We start from the raw sequence: 24,360 nt of genomic DNA on the forward strand, positions 1-24,360 counted from the left end.
GGTCAGGGGCGGGGCAGGGCAGGGCGGGAGCAGGGGTAGGGATAGGCATAGGAGCAGGGATAAGGGTAGGGGTAGGGACAGGGATAGGGGCAGGAGAAGGGGCAGAGCAGGGCCAGGGCCTGGCACACGCTCCCTGCCTGTGCCCACGGGCACTCAGCACACAGTGCTGCGGCTCATCCCAGGGCCCCTCTGGCCACCAGCCCCAACCCGCAAGCCCAGGGCTTCTGAGGGCCCTGTGCCATCGTGAGCTGAAGGACAGTCACAGCTTGGCCCCGGGCGCTGCTGCCCTGGCACAGCCCCCTGCCCACCCCTCACATGCGGCAGAAGGGTCGGGGTGCTTCCTGTGCACTGCTGTGCATCCCAGCCCTGTGACTTGTGTTGGATCAAAGCTGCGAGCAACATCAGGGCCCAGGCCAGCCCTACCAGCTTTAGGCATTTAACTGGATTCCAGTGGGGAATGTTGCACAGTCACTCCTGTGTTAAAAGGGAAGATGATAGAAGAGGGAGAGTAATGACTTTGGTGAGCAAGTACAGAACACAGAATCACAGAATTGTTAGGGTCAGAAGGGATCTCTGGAGATCATCCAGTCCAACCCCCCTGCCAAGGCAGGGTCACCAAGACCAGTGACACAGGAACATGTCAAAGCGGGTTTGGAATGCCTCCAGAGAGGGAGATTCCATGACCTCCCTGGGCAGCCTGTTCCAATGCTCTGCCACCCTCAACATAAAGAATTTCTTCCTCATGTTGAAGTGAAACTTCTTGTGTTTTAGTTTATGGCCATTGGTCCTCGTCCTGTCACTTTACAGTACTCACTTAAGTTCTGTATTGCCTCCAGAATGTGTTTATTGTCACGGGATTTAAAGGTAGTTTAAGGTGAATACAGTCATTCTGCATAGAACTATTTCAGCCCCAGCTGTATAAAAACACTGGAAATTGGTGGTCTGTTATCTCTGAAGTGATGTATCTGTATATACCCATATATACATATAATCCTCATGTGGTTCAAGAAAAAACAGGGACGTGTGTTTGCATGGGTAAAAATTGCAGTTTCACATACTTTCAGATGATGTCTGATGTTTTTGAAGGAATCCCTTTTTTTTTAAAGAAAACTAAAGAAAAGGTGAAGTTAGATATAAATGTTCTCAGATGTAATAGAGCATAGTAATGGAGATGGGAAACCCAGGCCATTTGATCACTTTGTAATTCAATGCTTTCTCTTATCTATGCTGTTAGGGATATGCTTACTTTGTCTGAAACCTCAGAAGTATTTATTTTGCTACTGAAATCCTGTTTCTATTAATACTGGTAAGTGTGCCAATAGGAGGGTATTTTTGCTTTCTCAAAATGACTGCCGTTGTCATCCCTCTCCTCATTACAGTGCACTCCAGATTAATTGTCTCTGAAGCAGAATCAGTTCTGCTCCCAAGCTGACTTCATACATTTTTACTTAGAACTGATTTGAAATGCAATTTAGCTACTACCAGCTGCTAAAGTCCAGTTCAGCTACTGTGAACTTGATCTTTCCTTGATGTTTGTGTCAGTTCACTTGCTCTTGCTGTTTCCCCAAAACATCCTAGATCAGTTTAGTTGCTCCCTAAGCTTGGGGATCTACCTTTCATTTTCAGTGATATTGATATAAACAGGTATTTCTTAATGCTGCCTTTTTATCTCTGCATTTTTAGAGACAGAAATGTATTATTTAAGTTTGTTTGCAACACCTTATGCTTGCCATGCATTACCAAAAGCAGAAGTTAGTCAGTTTGAAAAAGGACATAAGTGGCTCTGGTCAAGTGTTTGAGTGAGTCATCTGCAGAGGAGTTGGGGGTAATGGAGGTGGGACAGGGGTTGTTCTCATTTTTCAATCACTGTTTTTGGAACCTCCATTGGGAGTGGAGGAAGGGCTGCAGAACACTTGAAGTCTGCCACAAGACAAAATAGAGAGGGAGGTCTGCTGTCAGGTTTAAACTTGCTGTGCAGCAGTCTGGCTCTCTGCTGGAAAATCAGTAGGTGTCTATGAATGGAAGAGTGACAGATGCCTGGATTACTGCCAAAAATTATGTTTGCATAAAGCAACAATATTGCAGCAAAAATTTGGTAAACAAAGAACATAAGGCTATCAGCAGAGAATGATGTTGATCTTATGCGCTATGGATCATTAGCTCACTAGGTCTTTTATAATGGTGTAGACTGCACAATAACAACTTTCACAGTGTTTAGTGAAAGTACTGTTGTACTAAACAAGGGTAAGGGTGTTTGTTAGACTAATGGAACAAGTCTTACACAACCTTGCTGGACATTAGCCCCGCTACTCAGTAACTTCTATGACATCAATCAAACTTGATAGCGGGGTAAGACATAAACATAAACCTACAGCTTCGGTAAAAGCTGGTATATACACAGCCCAGAGATCCAAATTAGTGCTGTCACTCAGGGAAATGAAATGTAGTCCATACTCAGCCCCTATGGAGCTGCTGGCCAAGGAACATGCATGCACATCTAGATACTAACCGTGGTATGCTTCTTGGCCTTTCTTCAGAGCCACGGCTGGAGAATGGCTGCTCATGGTAAACAAGCAGGAGATGTAGGAGCCATTACTATTGTAAGCTGTCCAGCAAGGTCAAGGCAGAGTACAAGCATGGGAGACAATATAGGTTAGGAATTTTTACCAGGAAAGAATTTCCACAAAACATGATTCCATTTTTCCTGTAGCCTTTTGCTGCACGTTACCTGACGTCACAGGGTTACATCCTTTGTGTAGAGGCTTACTAGCTAACCAAGTTTACGGTACAGAATCCATTCTCCCTAATACACCTGCCGAAGACCATAAACCTACAAATAGAATGGAATCATTGGTTGGAAAAGACCTCAAATGTTAACCCAGCATTGCCAAGTCCACCACTAAACCATGTCCCTAAGCACCACATCCACAAGTCTTTTAAATACCTCCAGGGACGGTGACTCCATCACTTCCCCTGGGCAGCCTATTCCAGTGTTTGACAAGTCTTTCAGTAAAGAAAGTGTTCCTTCTTCTTTGGCAGAACTTGAGGTTTTTTCCTCTCACCCTATTGCTTGTTATTTGGGAGAAGAGACCAACCCCCACCTGGCTACAACCTCCTTTCAGGTAGTTGTAGAGGGTGATAAGATTACCCCTTAGATTAGAGCCTCCTCTTCTCCAGGCTAAACAACTTCAGCTCCCTCAGCTGCTCCTCTTACGACTTGTGCTCCAGACCCTTCACCAGCTCTGTTGCCCTTTTCTATACACACTCCAGCACATTAGTGCCCTCCTTGCAGTGAGGGGCCCAGAACTGAACACACAGTCTGAGTTGTGGCCTCACTAGTGCCAAGTGCAGTGGGACAATCACTGCCCTGGTCCTGCTGGCCACACTATTCCTGATACAGGGCAGGATGCCATTGGCCTTCTTAACCCCCTGGGCACACTGCTGGCTCGTGTTCAGCTGCTGTCGATCAGCACCCCCAGGTCCTTTTCCACCAGGCATCTTCCCAGCAACTGCCCCACACCTGGAGCTTGCACAGGTCTCTCTGCATAACAATTTGATGTACTGAAGTTGCCTGAAAGGTGTGTGAATTTTTTTCAGGTATGTATAGCACAAAGAAAGGAAGACAAAAACTGCAGCAGGCCAAGTGAGTGAATTATAAGCTCAGGTTCAGATAAAGGAATTAATGGGAAGCTAAAATACAGAACTAAGAAAACAACACCCAATGAGAGGGCAAGAATGAAGCTGTTGCCTGGAATGGAGAGCTGCAATTGCCAGACTTGGGAAGCACCATCAAATCAGCCCCCAGCCTACATTCTCATACTTACTTTTCCTCCGGAAATGTTGGACTAGATGACAGGGCATCAGATTTAGGAAAATTGCTTTTTAAATACATATAATGTATGTTTGGATGAGTTATTTGTATCCCAGACTCTTGCTGTTATTTTTGTCATAAATAACCAGCTGATTGAGACTGGACACTCAGCCAAATTCTATCATAAGCTATCAAAAAGCAATCAAATGCAGCTATTTTGATATGGAGAAATGATTACCATGCTGACTAATAATCTAACTGCTAACCTGTTTGGTTCAGTACAGAAAAAAATCCTGGGAAGAAAAATGTGAGGAAATCAAATTAAAAATGAGGACCTGAGAGAGTCATGATTATCTGGCCTGTCAGTCTCTCCCACAGCTTTTGAACCTCCAAAGCCACCTGCAGACCAATGCGGATGAGTAAGAGTCTTCAGAGATTTTCTACAGGTTCAGGAACAAGGGGGTGGGTGGAGATCAGCAGTTGGTTAAAGAAGAACAAAACTCATGCTCCCACAAGCAGAAAGGCAGAACTAAGGAGAACGCCCCCCAAGTATTGCTGCTTGAGGTTATTTGTGGGGGATGATACAGTCAGGGACCAAGAGCACAGAAAGACAGGTTTCATTATTTTCACTACTATGGAACAGCTCATTTTTAATTGCTAGACCACAATAACTTGGCCAACAAGTTCTAGTCTGTAGCAATTAAGAAAAACTGTACATGTCAGCACTTTTAATCAATTAACATTCCTTCTTGAGGCAGAACCATTTCAATCATCTTCAGGATAACAACACTGTTTTTAATCTATTCTTTAAAACCACTGAACCAGGACATTTGGGCTAAGAAGGGGCAGGCAGGACACACTCACTGCTTCCTATCAGCTACTGCACACTACTGCCAGCTTTTGGTGTGGATAAAGCCTCTGGCCATTACATTTCTGTAAGGAACATACTCCTTTTTTTTGGTTTAGAAGTCTAGTAAGATGGATCTGATCGGTTTCCATACACAAAGAAAATGAACTACAAACTGAACTGTATAAATAACACTGAAGAACCAACTGCACAAATAAACTGAAATGCCGTTCTCACAAAAGCTAGGACATTATTACGCTTTAAAGATTTTATTTGCATTAACTGAAGATTCAAATATTAAAATATGTCTATATTAAATTACAACATTAAATATGCTTTAAATACAATAAACTAAACGTTTTTAGTTTCTAAACACAAAGGGAACAAAAATCATTCAGGAGAATGCAATAAAATTAATGACACCAGATGACAGAATAAGGACTTTTAATATGTAGATCCAGAAGATGACAATGTTTACTCCAAGAAGAGGTGGTGGCCTTTTAACTGATGCACAAACCCCAAGTTACATAAACTTTATAAGGTATCCTCAAGAAAATATTGCTCAGTTAAATTCTCATGTATGTAGTGATCAAAACTCTCTTGGTAGCTCTTTTTCAGAATGAAACACACCCCTATGCAAATCAGGGAAATAAACAATCTTATAAGTATTATCACAAATGGTGTCTTCCTTATAGTTACAATTACCTAACAGATCTACAGTGTCTTTCATTCTTGAATTCAAATCAACTTACTTATATACAATATGTAACAAAGTACTCACAAAATCCTTAGTCTTTCAAGACATGAAGCTATGCTTTCACAATATTGAGACCATAAGTTTTTTGAAAAAAAGGTTTGTTGTTGGTTTTTTTTTTTTAAAGTGGAGCACGCTGTACAGTAGGTTCCTTGTAGGTTATTTTCAAAGCAGAACTAAATGTTACAGCAATTACATAAACACCTGTTGCTGTAAAATGAAACGCCCTAAAATGAGGTAGGGCCTCTTTGACTCAGATCTAATCTCTGCCACCCAAGCCAGCAGAAGTAGTAATCATAGAACAATCCATTTTTTAGCTAAATAATCCAACAGCTCAGTACACACCTGAACGCAGTTGTCCTCTTGGCACTTCACAGATCTCACTTCAAAACCTGATTTATCCAAACCAGACTGAAGTTTGTAGTAACTTGAAAGAAAATTAACTGAACCCAAGTTTAAGGATTTTCATAACTTCAAAAATTCAGTGTATTTCAACAACACTGCTTGTACATAAGTGTTCATCAATTAAGGGTTTTTAAAAGATACCCAAGTTGTCACTGTAGCTAAAGAATGCAGCATATAGGGACTTTATGGATGCAGTTAGGAACACCTAAATGAAGAAACCACACTTGCATCCATCACAGAAGTATTTCTCACACAGGTGATTTTACCTCTCCATCCAACTTCAATGACATTGTTAAACAAAACTGTAAAACTAAAAATTGAAGAACCTAGAAGAACAAAAGACTAACTAAAGATAAAAACACCCCAGGATGTTTAAAATTAGTAAGGAGTCTTGATAAGGGTGATCAATGAACATGTCATTTTGCTTCTTTTCCACAGCAGTGCATGCAGCTGGTTGAAGAATATACATCAACCTGAAATCTGCTAAAAGGAAAGTCTGCAACAGCATAGGTATTTGGTGTCCTGAAGATACATGTGGATGATTTTGGTTTTTACTTTTTGGGTTCATTTTTTATTTTTTTTAAATAAAAGTACTTCTCCATTATGCAACATAGTGGTACTGATTGGGGTTGTCTTTGTCTCTCTCCATATAGTCTCTGTCAATGAGAGATTCAATCCTCTTTTTCAAGTCTCCAGGCTACAAGGAAAGATAAGATTAGTATAACAGTAAGTAATATAAATGCAAATATATTTTAGAAAATAAGACTGTTAAAAGCCACATAAAAAAATACACCATAGTATATAGTTAATTTACTACTAAGTATCAATACCTTGATAATTAGGTTTGATTCTATGATATTTCACATTTCTTGTTCTTATGGACAAGCTGAATAGAAAAAATGTATTACATATGTTTATCTAAACATTGGATGGTTTGACAAACAAAAACATAAGTTACCTTTACGGGAAATTTCAGTTGATTATACAATTCAGAAACAAGAAGATTATGACCAAGAGTCTTTCTCATCTTCATTATTCGTACAATAGCAGCATCAATCTGATACTGCCTGTCTTGAAATACTCTTTCAGTTGTGCTGACCTGTTCCTCAACCTAAAGAACAACAGAACACCACAAATCATATCACCTTCTACCACTATTTTTATTAATTATATTTCTATTGTTAACCTTTACAATAAAATGAAAACTCATCTACTCTTACTTATCCTTGAGACAGATGCACATATTACTGCAGGTTATGAGCTAAGTGATTCTGACGCGTACTGCTAAAGCAAGTCAAAGATAAAATTAAAGATAATGTAAAGGAAAAAGTAATGTATGTCTTATTTTAAATCTATTTGATAAATTAAACTAAATCTTAAAAACTCCCTTCAGCTTTCTGAGAGAACACTCACCAGTTCAACAGCCCAAACAGTCTTTTGTGTCAAACTCCAATTTGACTTTTAGAAATTTTAATACACAAAGGCAAAAAACAAACAAGCCAATGTTAATTAAAATATGCCACCTTCTGTCAAGCACTGGGATTCAGGTACAACCAAGACATCTGCGGCAAAGTCAGGGACAACCCTGATTTTTATAGCCCTCTTACCTGCTACATATAGAAGCAACATGGTGACATTTGATTTATGAGTTCAGTATAGTACCAACACTTCAGCAATACCACAGAAACTAAGATGGACTGAAACATCTACAAGATCCTTTCAATCTAATATATAAGCATTTAAATTTGGAAGCACAAGAAAGAACCTAAATTTTTTCGATTCCAATGAGTTTTAAAATCTTTATTGCCTCTGTGGGTCATCCTGACTACCCAAAAAAAAAATTAAATACCTTTCTCTTTTCTCCATATGCAAAAACTACAAGAGGAAATACAGAGATTGTCTTTTCACATGGGATATCTAGATAAACAGTTCATATATAAACAGAATGAATACAAAAAAATACATACTGTTTCTTTCATTTGGATTTGGTTGATCTTTATTCTAAACAATTTATGCTTGAAATCACCATTGAAGATGAACTTATCTCCATCTTCTACATCCTTGCCCTTTGGATTTTTAATCAATACTCGTGCTTTTCCACAAGCTAAAGACTGCAAGGTTCTTCTTAACTCACTGTCCTCTGTGAAGAAGTTCAAAATATGAGAGAAAGCAGAACAAAGCATTAACATGAGAAGTTTTATGTGATTAATCTAGAAATACAATTGAAAAGTTACTGGTTTTATGTTAATACTTTCTTCCAGCCAAGTCCCAATTAGGAAACAACTCACAGCCTTCAAGCTCAGTCTCACATCTTTCACAGGTAAGTGCTCAGAGCATGCACAGAATTGTGTATGTCAGAAAGACAGACTGAGGCTCATCTCAGTGAGCTTTCCATACAAAAGAGATGGAAGATTTCACATTAACATGAACCTGGTTTTATTGTTTTAGTTTTGTTTGGTAATAACAGGACTTTAGAAGAAAAAAAGTCAGTGGGTAACAAGAACTCAAGCCACCTATTTTATGATTTCATCACTGTTTCTGACACACACCAAAAAAAAATGTAATAGAGTAAAAAAAACAGAAGCCTAAATTGACAGAAAGATGCTTTGTGAGAGGGTAGAGCTGACAGCTATTATAGTCAAACTTCCCTCACAGCAGGAAAGTAGTAGAAACAAGTGGGTTAGGAAAATTTTATCTACTAATATATAAGGCTAAAAGCATTTGGACAAGTAGATAAAATGAAATCTTAAACACTCTAATAATTATGTTGAAAAGTTTTGTATCAAGATTTTGCATTAAAACATTCTCTAGAATACTTTATTCACAATATAAGATTGTCACCAATTTTGTTGGATCTCCTGAACAGAGTTTTAGTCTAAAAATTGAAAGATAGGTTTTGCAATGTAGTGCTGAAGTGCAGGGTAGCCGAGTAAAAGATTCATAGAATCACAGAATGAACATGGTTGGAAAAGACCTCTGAGATCATCAAGTCCAACCCTTGATCCAACACTGCTGTGGTTACTAGACCATGGCACTAAGTGCCACATCCAGTCTCATCTTAAAAACCTCCAGGGATGGAGAATCCACCACCTCCCTGGGCAGCCCACTCCAATGTCTGATTACTCTATCTGTAAAAAATTTCTTCCTAATATCCAACCTAAACCTCCTCTGGCACAGCTTAAGACCATGCCCTCTTATCCTACTGCTGGTTGCCTGGGAGAAGAGACCAACCCCCAGCTGGCTACACCCTCCTTTCAGGTAGTTGTAGAGAGTGATGAGGTCTCCCCTGAGTCTCCTCCAGGCTAAACAGCCCCAGCTCCCTCAGCCTCTCCTCACTTGTGTCTGAGTCCCTTCACCAGCCTCGTTGCTCTTCTCTGGACCTGCTCCAGCACCTCAATATCCTTCCTGAACTGAGGGGCCCAGAACTGGACACAGTACTCCAGGTGTGGCCTCACCAGTGCTGAGTACAGGGGAAGAATCACTTCCTGGACTGTTGGCCACACTGTTCCTGATCTAGGCCAGGATGCCATTGGCCTTCTTGGCCACCTGGGCACACTGCTGGCTCATGTTCAGCTTTCTGTAGACCCAAACTCCCAGGTCCCTTTCTGCCTGGCTGCTCTCCAGCCACTCTGTGCCCAGCCTGTAGCGCTGCAGGGGGTTGTTGTGGCCAAAGTGCAGGACCTGGCACTTGGCCTTGTTGAACCTCATCCCACTGGAATCAGACCATCTCTCCAGTTTCTCCAGGTCCCTCTGAAGAGCTCTCCTGCCTTCCAGCAGATCAACACTCCCCCACAACTTGGTGATGACACCCCAACTTGGTGTCATCTGCAAATTTGCTAATGGTATACTCAATCCCCTCATCCAGATCATCAATAAAGATATTAACACTATTACTATTTTTAAAATAGTTTAACTTTCACACAGAGAGACTTGCTACACCTTTTCCTTTTTTTAAACTTCCAACTGTTCTATGATTACTAAAAAAAACCTTCAAACCACGTGGACTAAGCAGGCTTGTATGACATTTGACACATTTTGTCTGTTTCAACTTCAGTAAATGCAGACTGTTGAGTTGTGTTTTTGTTCAAACACAAAGCTGATGTTAAAACACTTTGGAGCATTGCTTCTGCCTTGTGTGAGAAGTTGCAGGTTATAGTATGCCAAAAGGAAGGAATCTGCAATTACCTATCAATCACAGAAGTAGAAGTAAAAACTGCACCTCCTAGAGGCTTCCTTGACAGTGAGAAATACTCTGCATTCTTATGTGCCTATTTGGACAACACATCTTAAAGCACCACAGTTACCAGAGAGAAGGTAAGCATTCTTTCTCTGAGTGACAGTTTATGCATTTTCTAACTCTACTAATGTATCAGGAACGATCTCATTAAAGAGATTGGTGGTAATTTATTGTAACAGTGACTGGAAAACAAATTCCAACCACGGTCAGTTAATGTCTACAAAATAATTAAAAGGGACTTTTTACAAGAGCATGTAGTGACAGGACAAGGGGGAATGGCTTCTATGGCATTGATCCTGGCCCCAAAGGAAACCTCTGGACCATAAACTGTCCTTCTTATCCACATTCCTATACTACTTCTCTCTAGGGGAGAGAAATATAGACATGGTACTCAGTGCAATAACAATCTAAGTAGCTCCCAACTATCAATTCCAGCCAGCTGCCTTAAAAACACTATTGAAATTCTTTATTTTGTGCTATAATGGAACGGATGTCCACGCAGCAGATTTTATCTGTTGCTGTCAGGCAGCCAGAATGCAAAGTCCAAGGTGCAGCAATACAAGATGAGAAAGAAGGACGTGGATCAGGCTTGTGTGAACCTATGTTTGTTCAGTAAACACTGTAGTCTGACCTAATGAGCCTCTCTGGAGGCTATCCTGATGTTTATCATTCACACTGGCATGGATTTTCTTCAGCTCCTTTACCATTAATGGAGCGGATGACTAAGCAGCTTGAAGCACTGATGCTGAGAAGCTGGTGTACTGCCTTCTGAAGTGCAAGGATTCTTGATATTCCCATTTTACAGTATTTTACTAAATATATTACAATATTTTAGTACTTGCATGGGCTCAAATACTCTTTCAGCATTGCTGGTTTGGGTTAATCTTAAATTTCAACATGCAAAGGGCTACTTGGTATAACCTGCTGATTGATGCAGAACTTCCAGAGAGTAAAGAAATGATAGAATTATGGCTGTAACCATCTCAAGAAGGTGTAAGAATTTGGAAAAAAAACCCAAGCAAGAACATAACACAGAAGGCAGAGACTGCAGATGGTTAAAAAGAAAACTATCCTTCTTCAGGTTTTTTTGTCCTTTCTGCCTTCAGGTTCAAGTGCAGAGGCAGAGAGTTACAAAGTATACACCCAGCACAACACTGCTGCTCTTAACAAATCAGACCAACTGTAAATGGAGCACTCCAGCAACAGTAATAGGAAACAGGTGGAAGAGCTCTCAAAACAGTTCAAACTGAAAATACCCTCCTGAAACACCCCCAAATGACAGCATTCTACAGCAGATCATTTTCCAAATCTAGTATGTGAAACTAATGGAACAAAAATAATTCGTACACACAACAGTGTATCACCACTTGAATTTTAAGAATTGCAATGATACGTTTTGTAAATCTAATCAGTTGTTAGTAGTAGCATATGCTATACAGCTCTTACTATTAATTTTGTGAAGCATCTTACACACTCAGAAAAACGCACTAAGAAACACCAGCACTGTGTTTTCATCTCTTCTGGTGTCTCTATCCTATTGGCTCATAAAGTTTGTCTAATGACCAAGGCAAATTTCTTAAAATTAGGTATTTACATACCAAATCATAATTCACAATCACTCCATTAATACATTTAAGAATCAGAAAGTGTTCCTCCTACCTACACCAGTGGCCATTTTAATTTCTTCAAAACTGAATTCATCTCCTTCATTAAACATAAGCAACACTAAAGTCTGAAAGAGCGACACTTGAAATTCTTTCTTCCCCTAAAAGAGAAATATCAAATAATCAGAAGTAATATTCAGAAAATTTTCTGCTGTACCCCCAACATCTGACAAGTTACAGAAGGCATACGTTTACTTTTCTATTTCTAGAAGAGATATGCATTTTAGAATGCCTGGCACACAGAAGAATGTAGTATTGAGGAAACAGGATATTTTTAAAGACTTTTTTTTGCTCCTCTAACAGTAGCAATACAGTAGACAGCAGAAGCTCATTAGAATGGCCTGGTATTTACTTCCCATCCTTTACTTTGTTTTAATTACAATATATGAAATTCTGGCATTGCCGCCATCAATACTGAATCTCTTAGTAATTCATTCAAGTTTCATTTTATTGGAGATAAACTAATACAAAAGAAATCTTGGCATTGGATCAGATATGAAAGAAACAAAAGAAAACTTTGGTTTATTATGACACACAGGGACAGTATTATCAGTAACACAATGTTTGTACAAACAGGCAACATTCAAAGAACTTGAACTCTTCAGCCAGCTGTGGACACTTCTGTCAATTGACAACTACAAGCCCATCCATCTTACTCTTATGTAATGACTAAACCTCCAAGATTCATGTTCACAATGAGTTAGCAAAAGAATTCAAGTTTTTTTGTCTTTGTTGTGGCTCAATGAAACTGCATGAGTACAAGGCAAGATATAGCATGAGACAAAAGAAAACCACATTAAGAAACAATGTGGTTATTTAAGACTTAAATAATTCAACAAGCATTTAAAGTTTAACCACAGTCATCACATGACTAATACCCTTCAGTCTCTTTTGGTATCAGTTAAGCATACTAAAAGCATCACCAGTATTTCTATGATCAAAACTATTCCAGATTAAAAAGATGCTACAGTCTTCTTTCATTAAATTCCTGCTTTATCACAACTTGCTTTATCTGAATGAGCAACAATTCCTATCAAATGAATATTACCACAAGGTATCACACTGTTGTCTTCTGTTAGCGAGGCAGTATTTCAGTTTAATTATAGAAAGCCTACTTTCTATATAAAATAAGTGTTGAATTGTGATTGTTCCTCCATAAAAATGTTACTACCTTTATAAAAATACAATACATGTCTAGATTCCAAACAATTGACTCAAATTTTATCCCGACAGACTTAGCTTTAAAACAGGAAACCTTACTTCCTTAAATTCTGCCTTTAGGACAGCATGCCCTAAAGTGGTCTGCCACTGAAGCTTTCGACCACTGTGTTTTCCCAGGTAAAAGGTTTTAAATACCTCTTGAAGCTTTATCATCTGTAAAGAAAACAGAGAAAAACATTTATTAGCATTTTATCAATGCAGTGATACCAGATGATTTCATGCATGTAATTGCTTTATTCTCCTCAACCATGTTTCAAAATAAGTGTTTTTGTGGGGAAAACTTTAATCCAAAGAGCAAAATTCTGCTCTCAAGTACACTTGTACTATTACGCACAAAAGAAAGTCTCAATTCAAAAATAACTTTTGATTTCCCTGGAGTTTTTTACCTTTTGTTTTGTTTGTTTTAAATAAAAGTAAAATACTCCCCTCATAAAGGGTTTTAAACATCAAAAATAAATACTTTTTTGTCCTGGACTTTGAATCTGACCAAAAAGTCATCAGACAAAAAGCATACATCTCACACCTTTGCCCTGGCAACTACCATCTGCTCCCACATTCTTCCTGTATTTTGTCCTGTACTGGAATTCAAATCTGATTCCAGTACTTTATACTCTCTTACTTCCAAGTAAGGGGTTTCCACCCCTTCATTTTCATGCCGTGTTGCTCAGGCTACATCATTCCAAAGTAGTCTGCCCCGGAGGAAAAGATGCCTCAGGAGCAAGAGCACAAAAGCTTCCACATTTTCTGAATTGAATGGGAACCCCACTCCCACCTTTGGCCTCTGAAGTGCTTCCCACACTTCAGATCAAACCAGGTATTGTAGGAAATAGGACTACAAATACATATTTCAATCTACACCAGTACCGGCAAGAACTTTGCAAAAATCTCTCAACTTGGAAGCAATCTTTTTTTGTGCAAATACTATTTCAATGTAGGGGTTAGTTTTGTGTGACACACTGCAGGGAACAGAGGAATGTTATTTCAGAAAAAAGGAACGTGCAGTAACATAACTATCGGCTAGATCAAAGTGCCTAACCAACGTAGTTAAAGATTGACTAAATTAAGGTGAACTGACTTTGTTTGACTGCAATGCTAAGTGAGGATAGGAGGTTTTTTTATACTAATTTGATATTATTACTATTATTAAACAGGTAAAAAACCCACACTGAGTGAAGCAATCATCTGAAAAAAGTGGATTTTACTCACTACAATTTTTGCAATCCTGCAATCTTTAAAATGACATAAACCCCTTAAATATCTAGCAGAAAAACATTTAATGAAGTGCGTTAGTTCAGCCTGTGATGGTGATTATGATTCCACTCTGTATAGTGGATTAAGACGAATTTAAACACTAACCTCTGAATTTAAGTGGACTTCCATAGGTGTATAAGTTGGCCAATATCCCATAGTTAATATATTTACTGTCAGGTCTATATTTCCTGGGTCACTTTGGTTCTGCATATACTAAAATACAAGAGACGAAAATCATTCAAGTATACTGTCTGCATATTAATTAGAAAATAAAGATATATTTAATTAGAAATTTAAAATTAGTTATAACAATGAAAAATTTCTACATGCCACATCCTTGGTTAGACATGCTTTGCTGGGATTTTGAATAACTATTTAAGGCCCCCCTCCCCAGTTTCAAAACACAGCAAGTGGTCTGAAGTACAAAGAAAGAACAACATGCCTTGAAATATCCTAGACCACTGTCTCTACAGGATATTGAGGTCAAAGACCTCTAATCACATGCAAATAAAGCAAAAGAAAAGCTTTTTATCATGGCAGAAGCCATGGCAGGGACCATAAGATCAAAAGGATCCCTTTGGACTTTCACATCTGTTATACAAAACATTTTCATATAATTTGAGTACAGCATCAGTCTAACCAGGCTGTGAATTCTGGGATAGAGAAGTTACTTCAGTTTTTATTACAGGAGCAAGTGTCCTGGGTTTGATCTCTACCCCAGCATCCTGTCTTCAATAAGGCCCCAAAACAAGTACCCTGGGAGAACAACAGGGTGTGCATATACAGTATTTCCTCCAAGCATTCCCTTGGTTACCAACAGGTTGGAAACTTTGGGGCTGAGACATGCACAGTTTCTGCACACTTAGCAACCTTCAGGGAGTTTCTGTGGTGTGCGCCATTCACAAAGGATTCATCAGATCACCAACAGTTTACAGAATTAAGGGATAAAGACTTTAAAGGATGTCAGTTGACTAAATTACTATGTGGTATTTAGACTGTAATTTACTTAAAAAGGAATCAAATAAAACTATAAAATAAGCTTATCTCTGAATAGATATACAATAAATAAATTCTGTTTGTAAAAACAGAATAGTCTATAGACTCTCTTATTATGACCAGGACCTGCTCAAAAGCTGTTTTGTTTAATTTTAGCTTAATCCAAGGTATAACAATATTAAATGTTTCCCCATGACTTCTGAAAATTTAGTTTGCAAACAAAAGGTAAATGTACCTGCTTAAACTGTACCATGACATCTTTTGACAGCTCCATGTCCTTGAACATGCCCTCCAGTTTGCTGGTAAAAGCAGCACCACATTCTGTCACACAAATTAAAGCAAAGATCCCACAGTTACAAAGAAGCACAGAACAAGCGATAAAGGTTTAATCTGAAACAGTCAAGCCACATGTGCCAGGTTACAGAGCACCCACAAATAGGTGGATTTTTAAGGATTTTAAGGATTTGGTTCCTCTGTAGGTACATTAAATGAACCAGTCTCATACCTAAGAGGTCAGCCCAATAGTTCTCACTGAGCACAACGAAAGCTGTGATATATATATATATATATATATATAGCTAAGTACTTAAGTAAGAGTTGTTCAGTTATTACTTAAAATCTGGCTTGTTACTTCTTAAAAGCATGAGATAATAGGGATTACAATTTATGTGCCAAAAAGTGACACAAATTTAACACATCTGAATATGCCTACCATGTTTAAGCTTTGACAACATGGACTTCTCAGCATCTACTGATGCACTTTTTCCAACCAGCAGTCTTTTGGCCAAGTCTTTCTTATAAAACGCCTCAAAAACATCTTTCCCTGTAAAGAAATTCAAACAAAAAATAAAATACAACTGAAATAATACACTCTATTTGCATAATTTGTGACACAAGCCTTTCTTGTGGCATGCTGATCTCAGAAGAATATTCACTACACAGCAGTGAAGAAAAACTTGTAGACATTTTGTTCTTTTTATATTTTAATAAATTTATTAACACATTTCGCAAAATTTTTCTTTCTTATTTTTGCCCCAGGAACATGGACTGCCTTGTATCTCCCATTGGATCAGCCGCAAACCACATGAAATTACTCTGAGGTGCAGAAGAAGATTCTCCCTCCTGTGGTTTGATTTATTAAAAGAAATTATAAAGGAGGTTTTCTATGTATTAAAGAATATATTTTAAAAGTCTAAGATGAAGAAAAATTGACAGAAGTCTTCCCACTTGGTTTGCCAATAGCCTTTTGAAATGAAGCAGTCATACAGACACCCACAAACTTTCACACCTCAAACCCAAGCTTCCGCATATCTTTTCTACTGACAGTGTCAAGATATCAGCAATTTGTTTCAGTTTTAAGAGGAACAAATTAACTGTAACTCAAGGCACTATTTGCACTGCCTACAGTAGCCCCTCAATTCCTTGTAAACACCTTTCAATGTAGCAATTCCTCCCATAGTCTTCTTTCTTCTCTAACCTGTCCTCTGGTAAAGTGATGTTTCATGGAACACCTGCACCATGATATTACCAGAAAGTCCAATGCCCAGAAACTACCTAATAACTATCATCTGCTCTTTAAACACTAGACAGTTCAAAATAAAATTTGCACCTTTAGCTCAAAAAATATGAAGAGAAAAAGAGCTGGTGAAAGTTTCAGATTAACAGAAATTAACTTCTTACACTGACAAGTTGGCATTGCAACTGTTTTCAATCACCATCTCTATCTGATAAAAATCATGATGCAAACGATACTACTTTATGACTTGACTGCTTTCCCATTATATTATACTTGTTTTGGATTTTGTGAAGAGAGAACCCAACAGATCTCAGAACAAACTAATACAGAATTGGGTAATTCCTGCTCATTCCACCCCTGCCCAGGATACATGTTCCACTTCCCCCAAAACAGTAACCATGCATCTCTATTAGACTAGACCACTTTTTTTTTTCCTGATATCCCATCTAGGAAAAAAAAATCTCCTACACATTTAAGGGTTTCACTCAGATAGGGACATACATGAGGGAAGTGCATTTCAAAGGCAGCAAAACTCAGCAATAACACTTTTCCTGTTGTACTGAGCCCTCCACTGTGTTCCCTCTCAGCCATGATGAGAAAAGAGAAGTCATTAGTTGCTGGATTTTCACTTACTTGCACCTACAACCTACCGAGGCAGACAGGGAAGAGAAAATCTGTACTAACATCCGTTCTCTGTTGTTAGAGGAGAGGCTGTGGCTACAGATGCACTTAATTTATGTGAAAAAACTTCCAGCAACAGACTCTTAGGTCTCCACCCACAGACTGCAAAAGGTCTGTAACTTGCCAATCTCCATAGAACTAGTTTGTCCCCCCAGCGTATTTATTGTGCTCCTTCAGGTGTAACGCAACCTGAATTAAAGACCAAGTAGAGCAGAAACTCATGCTGAAAAAGATCTCTGACATTCAGAGGAAAGCATCTATGCTAGGAGCAAGGAAAACAGTTCCAATTGCATCAATGGTGAAGTGCTATTTCTTACCATGAATGAATCTAAATATGATCATGATTTTGTCAAGGATTCTTTCCAGCTCTTCATCTGTTGCTTCTTTATTACCAGCTCTTAACTTGGAATCCACATATTTTGCTACAAATAAATAAAATCATTTAACAGCTTAAAAATAGATCTAAAATAACCAACTTAAGCATCTCCCACTTGAAATATTACTATGTGTTAAATATTACTATATGTTAAAATACAGGATAAACATCAAACTTTCTATTTTCCCTTTTCCCACCCCTATGTTCAGTGGGAACACAGACAGAGCCCTACTGTACTACCAGCACAATGGAAAATTATTGCAAAAAGTAACACTCCAAGAAAAAAAATGAATACAGTATAATGATTAAAATTATCGCATTAGAAATTCCCACATTTTGTGTTATAGTCTGAACAAGCACATTTCTTGTTGAAAGACAATGTTTTGGAAGCATACAATGCATATGAATGTATTTATGAGAAACAGAAACAAACAACATAAAGAGGACTATATTTCTGTAGACCTTTACCATGTCACTCATGCTCCTTGGTGGGAGCATATCAAAATTTAAACAGAAGCACTACTTTGAAGTTAGTAGCTTCAGAATGCCAGAAATAAGGTTAAGCCTTGAGTTTAGCTAAGTATTGAATAAGCCACATTAGTATCCTTATACAACCTTCTGTGTAAGAAGGAAACCTTTGCAGGAGCTGAAACACCATGATCCACAAATAACAGCAGCCCATATCATGGCTTTAACCTGTATCACCGTGTTGTGCAATCTGTCCTACATAAAGCTGATTTCAGAAGGAAGTCACAAAATAAGCTGAATAAAGGTAAAAGAATGTACAGAGGAAAAACAAACAACCAAGGAGCAGGATCCTCTCCTGGTGTACAGCTCCAGTTTTGCTGCAGGCAAAATAGTCAGAATAGCTTTTGCCAGATCAGGGATAAACCAAGTAATAGTATTTTTAAAATATTTGTTATTATTTTTCCCCTTAATATGTACTAGTTCCCCTTTCAAGGTCACGAATTTCTTTTCCTCTATTAAAATTCCTTGTATCTGAAAGCTTTAAAATTGTTATCCCACCCTCAGCCTTCAAGGCAGATAGATGAGCTATGCTTAGTCATTTCCAAAAGATCCAGAACATCCAAAGAACTCCTCTACTATCACAATGAAAACCAGTTCCCTTTTATTTGCCATGGCTGCTCTTTCCCCCTAAGCATTTACTCCACTGGTAGCACCAGTACCATGCTCTCTGAGCAGTTGTTAGCACCAGCACCGTGCAAGCAGCAGAGCGCAGGGGCAGCAGAAGGTGACATGCTCCGTCAGGACAACGTGCTCACACCTACAGCACACCCAAGCTCCTGGAACCCGCGATGCTCCCAGGTTAACGTTTGCCTCGCATCCCAAAAATGAGTCTCCTAAAGCAGAATGCGTACTGCACCACTATTGCACTAGCACACTCAGCAGCAATATCTTATCATGCTTTCTATAGATTTTTGAAATATTTTACAGAAAAATATTTGTGTACCTATCAATTCTGCAGGCTTATTTGGTCTCTTGTTGATAAATGTTTCAAAGGACTCCTTCATCAAGTTTATAAATTTTTCATTTTTCTGAAAGCACACTTCTATGATATGGTCCACTTTATCCTTAAAATCTAGTAGCTCTTGCACCATATCCTTGTCTTTTTCAGGATTAACCACTATTGTTGTCCCAAAGTTCTGTAAAACAAACACTTTTGATAGTAAAATACTTTAGAGTGCTACCTATCTCCCCCAACAGACACATTCACCCTTATAAAATTTTGCATTAGAAAGAGTAATTTTTTTTTTTTTACGGAGCTACTTATGTGACTTTAAGTTTTCAAAAAATGAGATGCATTGAAATTTAAAATAAAAGCCCAGACACACATTAATGGATTTCAAACATTATTGTTTGATTTAAAGATTATATACACTCAAGACAAATGCTAAAAAAATAAATAAATACACAGTAGACATGACTATGATGTGCAAGTTTACAGTTAGAGAACTACATGATTAATGGAAAATAAATTATATGGAAACTGCCTCAGAAATGTTAAGTGTAATAGAAAACTTTGCACTATTTTTCTTAAATCCACTAGAGAGCTCTATTGATGGAAGAGGTGGCAAAAATTCAACTGCTGCTCATCACTCCAAGATTCCTCTTTCAGGAAGGGTTCTGAAGCAAAAAAACCCCTAGCTGAATTGCAAGGAAACAAAACTTCCCCATGCACAGGAAGCAGCCACAGACTTGACTTTCACTTCTTGTCCTACATTTATTATCTTAGATACAACACCATCTGTCTAATGACTCAAAATATTCTGTAAGGAAGGATTTAAATTTACTGGACAATTTACAGTTGCTTAGTAACACTGATCAACGCCCTGGACAGAATGGTCAGTTTTTCAAGGTGAGAAAGGGGAAACATCTGCACAGTAACAGCAAAACACTACTCAATTGGTATATTTTCATCAACTGAAGCATGTTAGCCACAACAACAGTAAAATATGGGGAAATCCCTTTCAAACCTCAGAAGTTCCACTTCAATACATAATTAGCAACTGTCATATTCATGGAGATTTTTCTCAAGTAACATTTCAGAGTGAAGCTGAACACAAAGCTGCCCAAGGTCTTTAGATTTAACATGTGTATCACAGAGTCACAGAATGGTTTGGGCTGGAAGGGACCTCTGATGATCACCTAGTCCATCAGATCTTCCACTTATCACAGTTTCTCCTTCATTAACACAGTATTTGGGCATTGCACAGTCTCTATCAGTTATGTTCATAAAACCGCAAGGCATTCCCCCCATTTTGCAAATGGCAAATCGAGATACAGAAAGCCAAGTATCACCTCTGAAGTCATGAAAAGGTGATGACAATACAGCACAGACCTTCAGCCCATAACTCAGCTCAAGATAAACTTTAAAAGTTCTCGAAGCCTCTCTTTAATGCATTTTGTCATACAGAATGTCCAAAATGAGATTTACTGACACTACAGAAAAGGGTTTCTAACTTTTTGAGTATGTAAAAAGCCATCTCAAAACCACAGGTCTGATTCTGTGAGATTTAGTGTATGATAAGCCAACTTAGCAACTTGTTGCCGTGAAAGGAGAGGTTCAGGTCCTCCCTTCCTTATTTTCCTATCTTTCTTGAACTTCTATTTCTCTCCTCGGACTTTTCTGTGAGCCTCTTTAGTCTACTAAAGAGGCATAAAACTGATCTTGCCTAGGTACTGTGTTGAAACAGATCACAAAAGGGTCTATTTATGGAGTGGCAGGCAGCACAAAAGTTATGTCAGGAGCCTGATCTGGGATCAAGTAAGGAGAAAGATGTTCCTCCTCAGCCACAGCAAACCATTCAACTGGCCCAGCTGCCTATGGATCCATGGGCTGTGTATGGAGACACTGGATGACACCCTGTGGAGTAAACTCCACCTCAGTTCTGGGGGACAGAGGGGTGTCTATATCCCACTCCCATGGGCTGCAACACTGGTGGATCATGCCAAAGTCCAGACACAGGTGTGCGGGAAAGGCACCTCTGAAATGAACTGACGTTGTGCACTTAGTCCTAAAGGCTGATGAACACACAAGCAATTCAGGGAAGAACCACTCCAGCAGGAATTATCAACTCCACGGACAAAAGTCTTCTGTGAAGCTTTCCTGCCTTCATCTCGCAAGAGCACTAAAATGCACTCTCTGGGGCACCATACCATATGCATATTATTCAATAGTAGCATTCCCTTCAAAATAGCTTAAACATTCATCAGCATTGCTGTAGGTTGGTTATATGTAGCACTGTAGAATAGCAATGTTCTGATGTTTCACTGTTTTTGCAGATATGTAAAGAGTTGTGTATTTGCAGTAAAACAACACACAGTACAGGCCAGCATACTCCAAACACATGTGCATGTGGTTCTATTTAAAAGCAGAGCAAACCAAAACATCTTGTATAATGTTCAAACCTATAAGGAAAGCAATTTCCAAGTAGAAATTTAAAACCGAAACAGGTGTTGCTGTTTCTCATCATGTGATTGCTACTGGGGGGGAAGCATTAACATCCCTCCCCATATTTGCTTAAAACAGAACTTTGATGCATACACCTACATATTATTCTTGGGTTTGACAGAAGACATTTATAACAGCATAAATTCTGACATTAGTAACAGATCTTGGAAATACCTTGATGTATTCACTCCAGTGTTGCAAAAGGATCTGCTGCCCACCTTTTACCCGGCTGAACAGCTGGTATGTCTGGGTCAAATCCGATATTCTATTTTCATCGAGCAGGTTATCAAGTCCTAAAAAAAATTAAATTAGAAGAAAGAGCAAATTTGAATACAGTTGCATAAATACAGTTAGAAATATATTAGAGAAATCTATATGCAATACAGCAAAAGACAAGATGCTCCCTCCCGTGTGCTTAAAAAGTATGAACATTTTAAAATTAAATTTCTGAAAGCAAGTGATATGTTCTCTTGTTTAAACAGGATGAAATTATTTATGGTATACTATTTTAAAAAGCATTTCAACTGAAGTACTTTCCCAACAAGGTGATGATCATAAGCCTTTTGCAGAATGGTTATGAAGAGAGCTTGATTTACAGGGTGCAGTTCTATTAAGAATCTCTAAAGAAAACAGTAAGCTAAGTAAATTGCCCTAAATTTAAAGTAAAGATAAATACTTTTTGAGATTTTTTCCTACAGAGCATGGTGAACCATGTTTTTAGATTAAGAATGTGGTAGGAATTCTCTATGCTCCTACCGATGGAATAACACAAGACTACAAATTCCTTTCAAGCAACTTTTGCTTTACTAATTCACCCTACATGAGACTAAGCTTTGGTTTAACAAATGGAGAAGTGAAGCTCAAGGCACATAACAAGCAAATAACAACTTAGTACACATTTTTACTTTTGAGAATATAATGAATGTAGTTCCAGTGTAATCAGAGATACATGGTCTGGTATCAGTTACAGAGGTTTCAGTAATAAGGGAGCATAGCATCAAAGATTTATGACATTTTTTTAAAACCACAAAGCTTGATTTTACATAGGCTGACAATTCACATCATCAGGGTAGCTGATACCACACAACTGTCCCACTTCACAAAATGTATTTCATTAGGCCAATTTTTAAATGGTATTAGATTACAAAGGATTTTCAATCACTACAGAATTACACCATATTCTACTGTATTTTTCAGCTTAAAAATACTTTCACTGTGTATTATAATTTACTTACATGTTCAGAAAGGCAAGCTATGATCAAGCATGATGTCAGGTAAACTTTTGTCTGATATTTTGAAATTTCCTAAACTTTTGAGATACTAGAAGAATGAACATACTTTAAATGTAAGACAACAGACTACACAGTCTCAAATACAGGTGGGTTTGGATTGAACATGGAGTTAGAATCATAAAAATCAAAGAATCATAGAAAGGCTTGGATTAGAAGGGACCTTAAAGATGATCTAGTTCCAACCCCCCCATCATGGCCAAAGAGGCCACCCACCAGACCCGGTTGCTCAAAGCCCCATCCAACCTTCTTGAACACCTCTAGGGATGGGGCATCCACAACTTCTCTAGGTAACCTGTTCCAGTGCCTCACCACCCTCAAAATAAAGCATTTCCTCCTAACATCTATTCTTAAATCTTTTAGTTTAAAACCATTCCTCCTTGTCCTATCACCATCTCTGTGAAAAAGTCACTCTCCCTCTTTTCTAAGCCCTCGCTAAGTACTGGAATGAGGTGTTCTGGAGCCTTCTCTTCTCCATGCTTAACAACTCCCGCTCTCCTAATTCAGAAATGCCCATTTCATCACATCCAAGCATCATCTACTGCTCATTTAAAGACACCAATACACTAATTGCTTTATTACAATCTAGATCATTAAGTTTAACCTCCCCTCTTCTTCTAGCTTGAGCTCTGTGACTGAAAATTTTATCACATATTTATGTGATTAGGACATATAGCAAAGTCCACTGATAAAAAGTTTCATATAGCTTTCAGAAACCACTGTCATAGCCTTGGAAAAATTATTGTACCCACAATTGAAAAACCCCAATATCTAGCCAATGGCAGTTGTAGCGATACAAAGAAAAACAAAAAGAGTTTCTTACACAGACTCTGCATTTTTAAGCTTTTTTTCTCCCATATCAAACTGACTACATCACATGCCTTCTCTTAAGGAAGAAAACCTACAAAAGGCAGTATTTTCTTCTACTTGCACAGAATACTAGGATGTTATAAGCATATTACAACATGCTCTGAATCAAATGAATACAGAAAGTTACGCAAGTCAAGTGATGCTGGTTTTTTTAACTTTTTAAAGTGCAGACATAGAATGCAAAAGCTGATCCAACAATACTAGAGTCCTGAAGCATAGTAACTAGAATAATGTACAAACCTCTCCATATTTACATGGATGGTTCATGTACCTTGTAAACCAAGAAAAAGTTCAATTTAAAACAAGACCACATACTTTCTGTTTAAGGCACCTGATAAACAAATGTATCACTGGAAAAGTTACTTAAAAATAATACTTGAAGAGCAAGCAAAATTGACATATATAAAAAAAAATGATTCTTACCTTTTCTGTTTATGATAAGTTTAAAAGTAGCTAAGATGGAGTGACC

At 38.3% G+C, this 24,360-nt stretch overlaps 1 protein-coding gene across 2 annotated transcripts in view; it reads right to left on the reverse strand.

Moving 5' to 3' along the window:
* Positions 1 to 5,214: 5,214 nt before the first annotated feature.
* Positions 5,215 to 24,360, reverse strand: part of CUL4A (cullin 4A) — a 37,708-nt gene continuing 18,562 nt past the window's right edge. The window contains exons 10-20 of one of the 2 annotated variants that reach the window (XM_027675048.1): positions 21,907 to 22,025; positions 19,231 to 19,423; positions 17,701 to 17,805; positions 15,899 to 16,009; positions 15,422 to 15,507; positions 14,296 to 14,403; positions 12,979 to 13,092; positions 11,714 to 11,819; positions 7,785 to 7,957; positions 6,776 to 6,928; positions 5,215 to 6,514 (exon numbers count right to left, since the gene is read on the reverse strand). In XM_027675048.1, the coding sequence (XP_027530849.1) occupies positions 6,419 to 6,514; positions 6,776 to 6,928; positions 7,785 to 7,957; positions 11,714 to 11,819; positions 12,979 to 13,092; positions 14,296 to 14,403; positions 15,422 to 15,507; positions 15,899 to 16,009; positions 17,701 to 17,805; positions 19,231 to 19,423; positions 21,907 to 22,025 (1,364 nt within the window). In that variant the 3' untranslated portion in view covers positions 5,215 to 6,418. Of the gene's footprint in view, positions 6,515 to 6,775; positions 6,929 to 7,784; positions 7,958 to 11,713; positions 11,820 to 12,978; positions 13,093 to 14,295; positions 14,404 to 15,421; positions 15,508 to 15,898; positions 16,010 to 17,700; positions 17,806 to 19,230; positions 19,424 to 21,906; positions 22,026 to 24,360 lie in introns of those variants that run through there. The other variant, XR_003532911.1, reaches the window with a different exon arrangement.

The sequence above is a fragment of the Neopelma chrysocephalum genome, unplaced genomic scaffold, assembly GCF_003984885.1.
Source record: "Neopelma chrysocephalum unplaced genomic scaffold, ASM398488v2 Primary Assembly neopelma1_25, whole genome shotgun sequence".
NCBI lineage: Eukaryota > Metazoa > Chordata > Aves > Passeriformes > Pipridae > Neopelma > Neopelma chrysocephalum.